Source organism: Leopardus geoffroyi, chromosome C1 (genome assembly GCF_018350155.1).
Source record: "Leopardus geoffroyi isolate Oge1 chromosome C1, O.geoffroyi_Oge1_pat1.0, whole genome shotgun sequence".
In the NCBI taxonomy this organism is placed as follows: Eukaryota; Metazoa; Chordata; class Mammalia; order Carnivora; family Felidae; genus Leopardus; species Leopardus geoffroyi.
Window position 1 is genome coordinate 106,802,715 of NC_059328.1, and position 7,588 is coordinate 106,810,302.

A 7,588-nucleotide genomic window follows, 5' to 3' on the forward strand; every position below is an offset into this window, starting at 1 on the left:
GAAGTCTAAATTAGTCCTGAAGACTAATTTCCTCCTTCTATTTCCACACTAATTTCCTCACCTATTCAACAAATAATTAATGAGTGTCCCTGGACATTGGTGGCTGCACTAAGTGCTGAGCAGTGCATAGTTGAGTAAGATACGGTCTTATTCCCAGGTTGGTAGGAGAGATAATCACAGAAAAGTGTGTGACAAAGCCTATAAGAGAAATGAGTGGAAATTTAGAGGAAGGAATGCTTGGAGTGTCCAGAAAGGCTTCCCAGAAGCTGTGATGTTTTAGTTGAGACACAGAAGATGCCCAGGTTTTTACCTGGCAGAAGAGGGAAGGGAGGTACTCCAGGCTATGGAATGGTATATTCAAAGATATTAATTAATGAAAGACCATGATATCCTAAGAAAAGACAAATCCTTGGCATGGCTGGAGCATTGGGTACTCCTGGGAGGGACCCTTCATGAGACTAAACTGGGTAGGTCATCTGGGTCAGATGGTGAAGGGCCTATGTGTCATGCTAAGGAGTATGAACTTTATTCTAAAGTCACTGGGAGCCACTGAACAAGAGGGAGATAAAGGAAGTGGAAATGGAGAAGCGGGAAGAGATCCAAGAGGTATGAAGGATATAGAGTTGGCAAGATTTAATGACTATTTGAATGTGGAGGTGAGTGAGGGTAAGGGTCAACTTTGACTCCTCTGTGGTGGAAGGAGCTGAAGATATTTAGATAAATTCCTTTTGACTTTTTGTTATTTGTTTCATATTGACTCCTTTTCTTCTTCTTCCTCCTCCTCTTCCTTCTCTTCTTCTTCTCCTTCTCCTCTCCCCGCCCCTGCCCCAACTTCCTCCTCTTTCTCCTTCTTCAGTGCTCAGGAACTCAAAGAACAAAGTCATCTTAGAAGTCAAGAAATGAGATCTTGTCCTTGGAAAACAGCACCCCAGTGAAGATAGGACAGCATATCTCCACCATGAAGAAGGAAAAAAGTCATCAAGGTCATTGTTCACCAATCATTTACTGGATATTTTAATACATTTCCATAGATTTTCTTTGAAGGGTTTTCCAGAGCAATGGAGGGACAGTTTTGGTTTGTTGGAATCTGTTAGCAGATGACATATGCTTTCTCTCTGTTTTATGTGGTCAGAAACTGGAATGCTATGGAGCTGGAACCAGTCAAGTCAGCTGTAGCAGCTCAGGGAAATGTCCCTCTGGTGAGGGTTGGGAGCCTAGGTGTGGGAGGTGTTGTGGACTTCAGAGTTGACTCTCCTAGCAGCGTCTCACCGTGTTTCATTTTAGGCTATGAGGTTTGCAATTCCTGGTGTTTTGTCCATTGGAGCCAAGGTCACAAAAGACCAGGTGTCCTGTCCTCGGGCTGTAATATGTATTTTTGGAATACCTTTCCTGTTTCTGAACTTTTGGAAGAAGTTTCTACCATTCAGTGACCCAGCCATGTCCCCACCTACACAGAGGGAAAACCAGGAAATGATTTAAATCACCAAACTAATCAAAATTGGGATCTGATTATGTCACCCAATTTGCCACTCAGACTTAACCCAACTGGAACACCCTAGAATTGCTGCTTAAAGAACGGAAATGCCCTAAAAGTGAATACTAGTCCTCAAAGCATCTTTACAAGTAGATAGAAGAGAGAAGGAAGACATACATTTTCAATCTCTTAAACAGAAGTAAGGATAAACTTGACATGTAGATTTCTTTGGCTTCAGGCTGCTTTAGCTCTGGTGTGTGCACAACCTAGCGCTGATTCCTTTTCTGCTCTTGTACATAGTTATAGAGGGCATTGGGAGCAGAAGCTACCTTGTTAGGGTGACTTCCACCCTGTTCTCCCCTTGAGGGCCTCCCACTGCTCTGGGTGGGATGGAGGGTCAGGTTACTGCATCCTCCCTGGGAATTTTGCCTCTGGCTATTTTCATTCCTGTGGAATTTTTCTCTATTAGCACGGCCTTGCTGGATCCCATAAGGTTGTTGATCCTGGGACCCTTGATACCTTTCTTCCTCCTCAAGGGTTTGCCTATCCCATTTTTGCTGATAGTTTTGATTCTCTTCATGTGTTTGCCTGTCTTGTCTCTGATGGGTCTGCTTATCTTCGTGGGTTTGCTTCTCTCGTCTCTGATGGGTCTGCTCATCTTCGTGGGTTTGCCTGTCCTGTCTCTGATGGGTCTGCTCATCTTCGTGGGTTTGCCTGTCCCGTCTCTGATGGCCTTGTTCCTCTTCATGGTTTTGCCTGGCCTGCATCTTGCATGGAGTTTCCTGACCCTCACAACTGTGTCTGCCCCAGCTTTGGCAGGCCTGCTCTCCTTCTGCCTGGTGGCTCTGCCTCTCTTCATGCCTGGCCTGTGTCTGTCTGTGGCCCTGCTCACCACTACATGATTGCCATTCACCTTCTTTATAACCGTGTGGCACTTCTTGCTTGATTTGCGCTATGAGTTTGTGTTGGTGGTGTTGGTTATCCTCCTCGGGCTCCCATGCCTGGTGGCTGTTCTGCTGCCCTTCCCTAGACTGAAATCTCTGTCCCTGATTTCGAGCCACTTCTTGTCCTTGAGTCTGTTGACTTAGTCTCCCTGACCTTCCTGGTTGCTCAACATACGAGTCTCTGCTTATTTCTTCCCTCCCTTGAAGGTAACTATTTTGCCCTATCTTCCCAGTCTCTGACTGACCATGGTGAGAACTCAGGCCTTCTCTGTCTGTCTGACCATAACAATTACTGTGGCCTTCTCTGTCTGTCTGGCCAGAACAATAGCCCTGGCCTTCTCTATTTGTCTGGCCATAATGAGAGCTCATGCCTTGTCTGTCTGTCTGGCCATAATGATAACTCTGGCCTGCTCTGTCTGTCTGGCCATAGTGAAAACTCTGGCCTTGTCTGTCTTTCTGACCATAGCGGGAATTCTGGCCTTGTCTGTCTGTCTGGTCATAGTGGGAATTCTGGCCTTGTCTGTCTGTCTGGCCATAGTGGGAACTCTGTCCTTGTCTGTCTGACTGGTCATAGTGGGAACTCTGGCCTGCTCTGTCTGTCTGGCCATAGTGAGAACTCTGGCCTTGTCTGTCTGTCTGACCATAGCGGGAATTCTGGCCTTGTCTGTCTGTCTGGCCATAGCGGGAACTCTGGCCTTGTCTGTCTGACTGGTCATAGTGGGAACTCTGGCCTGCTCTGTCTGTCTGGCCATAGTGGGAATTCTGGCCTTGTCTGTCTGTCTGGCCATAATGATAACTCTGGTTTTGTCTGTCTGTCTGGCCATAGCGGGAATTCTGGCCTTGTCTGTCTGTCTGACCATAGTGGGAATTCTGGCCTTGTCTGTCTGTCTGGTCATAGTGGGAATTCTGGCCTTGTCTGTCTGTCTGGCCATAGTGGGAACTCTGTCCTTGTCTGTCTGTCTGGTCATAGTGGGAACTCTGGCCTGCTCTGTCTGTCTGGCCATAGTGAGAACTCTGGCCTTGTCTGTCTGTCTGACCATAGCGGGAATTCTGGCCTTGTCTGTCTGTCTGGCCATAGCGGGAACTCTGGCCTTGTCTGTCTATCTGGCCATAGCAGGAATTCTGGCCTTGTCTGTCTGTCTGACCATAGTGAGAATTCTGGCCTTGTCTGTCTGTTTGGCCATAGCGGGAATTCTGGCCTTGTCTGTCTGTCTGACCATAGTGGGAATTCTGGCCTTGTCTGTCTGTCTGGTCATAGTGGGAATTCTGGCCTTGTCTGTCTGTCTGGCCATAGTGGGAACTCTGTCCTTGTCTGTCTGTCTGGTCATAGTGGGAACTCTGGCCTGCTCTGTCTGTCTGGCCATAGTGAGAACTCTGGCCTTGTCTGTCTGTCTGACCATAGCGGGAATTCTGGCCTTGTCTGTCTGTCTGGCCATAGCGGGAACTCTGGCCTTGTCTATCTATCTGGCCATAGCAGGAATTCTGGCCTTGTCTGTCTGTCTGACCATAGTGGGAATTCTGGCCTTGTCTGTCTGTTTGGCCATAGCGGGAGCTCTGGCCTTGTCTGTCTGTGTGACCATAGTGGGAATTCTGGCCTTGTCTGACTGTCTGGCCATAGTGGGAACTCTGGCCTTGTCTGTCTGTCTGGCTAGAGTGGGAACTCTGGTCTTGTCTGTCTGTCTGGCTATATTGAGAGTCCAATTCTTGCCTATCTCTCTGACCATAACCTGATTTCTGATCCAGCCTCCCAGACGGTCCATAATAAAAGCCTGATTCCTGTTGGTTTGTCTGGCCATAACAAGAATTGTGAATTTGTCTCTCACATTGATTTAAGGCAAAGATATATCCTTGTTTTTTAGGCTGGCTACTGCTAGATTTATGACTCCATCTTTGACCATAGTGGGAGTCTGTATCCTGTCTCTCAGACTGACCATAGTGGGAGTCCCTATCCTGTCTCTCAGACTGACCATAGTGGGGGTCCCTAACATGTCTCTCAGACTGACCATAGTGGGAGTCCCTATCCTGTCTCTCAGACTGACCATAGTGGGGGTCCCTAACATGTCTCTCAGACTGACCATAGTGGGAGTCCCTATCCTGTCTCTCAGACTGACCACAATGGGAGTCCATATCCTGTCTCTCAGCCTGACCATAGCAGGAGTCCCTACCCTGTCTCTCAGACTGATCCTGGTGTACATCCTGGTTTTGTCTCTCGGACTGAGTGCAATGGGAGTCCTGCCTTTCTTCCTCATGCCTCTGCCTGTGTTGTCTGCCTGTATTTTCTGGGAACTTATGGTCTTGTGTTCCCTCCTGCTCCCCTTCTTGCTGAGAGATTCTATCTCCACATGATCTATTATTTAGTTTATGATAGCAGGCTTGGGCCAATTGAAACACCAACAAGAGATATTCATGAAAATCAACATGTCCATTTCTGTCTTTATCCAAGAGGCTCAGGATGGTTTCCACAGTCTCTGGGTCATTTGGTCTCTGTGAGAAGATAAAACAAAGAGCAAAATCAGTTGTTCTGTGGATACAAAGATGTATGCTGGTATCCACACCCCTACCCTTTTAGTCCTGTATGAGCCTTCCTCAGTTGGTCACCATTCATCTTGAAATGGCTTGGGCTTGGTTTAGTCTTTTTGATAAACTGGTCCTCTGAACCTCATCCCTTGCTAGACCAATGGGGGCATGATTATTCCATTATATGCTATATTGTAATTATTTACCTACTTCTTTCTAACCACACCATGAGATCCTAGAGGGAAGAGAAGCTGGTTTTGTTCATGTTTGCATCCGCAGTGCCTAGGATGGTGCTGGCATGGAATAGGTATTCCACAACTCTTTGTTGAATGAATGAATACATGAATGAGAAGATGTGTGTACAGCACTCAAGTATATAAATCAAGCTATGAATCTAGAATTTCTTCTGAGAAATGATTTCTGGTTTGAACTTGTACCCTCTCCTGTCAAGCTCAGCTATAAGAAGGTGTGTGTGTGTATGCCTGTAAACGTGTGTGTTCTGGGAGAGAAGTACTAAGGAGCTGCCTGAAAATCTTTAGCTATGGGTGGAACATGACCAGATCAAACAAAAAACATCAAGCCCTGGATGCAGGTGTCAGAATCACTCACACTTGACTCCATGGGGTCAGAGTCTATGCATCTTACCCGGAGGATGTCTCCAAACTCAACCAAGAGCAGCTGTTTCAACTCCTTCTTGCACAGTGAGGTACAGTTCCCATTCTCTTTAGCATGTTTCTGGAACACCTCAATCACAGTGAGAATGCTGTTCAGCAGTTGAGCCATTTTAGCAAAGATGGGTGAACCTAAAAGAAGAAACAAGATTTCATGTTTAAGATGAAGACCAGGAGACAGATTTCTAGAGGGCAAGTGGCCCTTTTTGGTCAGGGAAAGAAGCTTAAGAAATGACAAAGCCCCTATGCTGACACCATGGAGCCTGCTTGGGATTCTCTCCCTCTTTCTCTGCCCCTCTCCCACTCACACTTGTTCTCCCTCTCTCTCAAAATAAATAAACATTAAAAAAAAAAAAAAAAAGAAATGACAGAGCCCCTTCGTAGCCTTACCTCACACTCCCTCTGATCTACAATCAGGCTCCAAATACTATGTGCTATAGTGGGTGATGGGTGCCAGCTATGGGTTCCCTGCTAGGAAAAGTGGCAATTTCCTAAAAAGCAAAAAACATATGGTAGGTGGTTTGTCCCATCCCCTACTCCAGGTGGGACTTGCTTGGTTGAAACTCTCTTAGAACAAAAAGGAAGAGATATCAGGAGGCCCACAGAGGCAGGGCCAGAAGCCAGTACAGTAAGACACAATTCTCCATCAACTAAATAGACCCTTCCAAACAGGTCTTCTAAGGAGCCTTGCTCAAGTGTGGAAGGCCAGAGGTCTCTTGCCATAGGCCAAGCAAACTTTTTGAGAGGCTAAATCCCAGCAAGTGCTTCTGGCCTGGATGATCACTTGGGATATGCTTATAAAGTAGAATCAATGAATATAAAAATGATTACAGATAAAGATAGCAAGCCAAATTAACTGCACAGATGATAGGAAGTATATATAATCAGCTAGATTCACTCTGGCTACATTGGGAGATTCAGGTCTTTGGGGATCTGGATCTCAATGGTATTTTGCCTGTGGTATACAAATTCTAGTTACTGAGTTTATAAGCCTCCAAGAAGCCCTAACTGCAAAGCACATTGGACTTCCAAAAGCATGCAGTGACGTCTGTAATGATGCATGGCAAACAGTGAATTGCATGGGACAGGCTGAGTCCCTTATAGCAGTTCACTGCACTGAGACTTGAATGCTACTGTGGTCTAGGGCCTTGTCCCTGATGAGCTCTAAACTTTTGGGTCTTGCCTTACTTGCATTACTTGCATTACTTGTCAATGCTCCAGTATGGGAGACTAAGCTATTCACCAGTAGTTCTAGCCCTCAGGTTTGGGATGCCCAGGACATGCTAAAACAAAGGCATGTATATTTTACAGGCTTGGAAGTGGGCCACCCCAGTTATCATCATATTCTCAGACAGAACCAAGAAAAGGAAGCAGGATTCTACCCAGGCCTGTCATGCACAGGGAGCAGTCTCAGACCCCCCTAGCCCAGCACATTATAGCTGCTATCAAGAGCCTTATAGAGACTGCCATTACTTATCTCCCTCCTCCCTCTCCTCCCCCTCCTCCCCATGCATGCCTTACCTGCTTAAGGAGGAATGAGCAGAAGATTCAGAAGCCACAGAGGATACTAGAGAGTTGAAAACCCATCGTATTTATAGGGGTTTTAATTGTCCTGCTAGGCCATCCCAGGAGACACCCATTCTGTGGTGGAACCTGAATCACTCTGGGCCCAGCCCGGCTCAGCCCAGCTTGACCTCTCCCTCTGCAGACCGTTTGGTTTATTTACTTCCCCCACTTACTCATGCACCTGTTTGTCATTAGGTAGGTGATACTGTTCAAGTCCCAGCCCCATTTAATTAGGGGAGTGTGTGTGCATGTGCATGCTGCGGGGGTCCCAAAAGACAGATATGTAGGTTGAGTTCATCCTTCATATATGTTGCCTACCACGGCTAATGGAGGACCACAGTTAAGTCATACCAAAGAAGGGTATTGATATGGTCACTTTGTAAAAATCTGTCAGAGTAGAGACTAGCGGCTGTAGG

The 7,588-nt window shown here is 46.5% G+C and overlaps 1 protein-coding gene across 1 annotated transcript; it reads right to left on the reverse strand.

The window, feature by feature from the left end:
* Nucleotides 1-984: 984 nt before the first annotated feature.
* RPTN (repetin) lies at nt 985-7,161 on the reverse strand. Its single transcript, XM_045479290.1, has 3 exons — nt 7,128-7,161; nt 5,581-5,738; nt 985-4,902 (listed from the first exon to the last, which is right to left on the reverse strand). Exons 2-3 carry the CDS (start codon nt 5,716-5,718, stop codon nt 1,741-1,743), a joined length of 3,300 nt encoding a protein of 1,099 aa, XP_045335246.1. The 5' UTR covers nt 5,719-5,738; nt 7,128-7,161; the 3' UTR covers nt 985-1,740.
* Between the last annotated feature and the right edge of the window lie 427 nt (nt 7,162-7,588).

What these genes read in the sequence shown, in the direction of transcription:
- RPTN (XM_045479290.1), bottom strand. Translation starts at nt 5,718, where the DNA reads ATGGCTCAACTGCTGAACAGCATTCTCACTGTGATTGAGGTGTTCCAG. An exon ending in AGTTTGGAGACATCCTCCGG is followed by an intron (nt 4,903 to 5,580) that starts GTAAGATGCATA and finishes ATCTTCTCACAG; the next exon opens with AGACCAAATGACCCAGAGAC.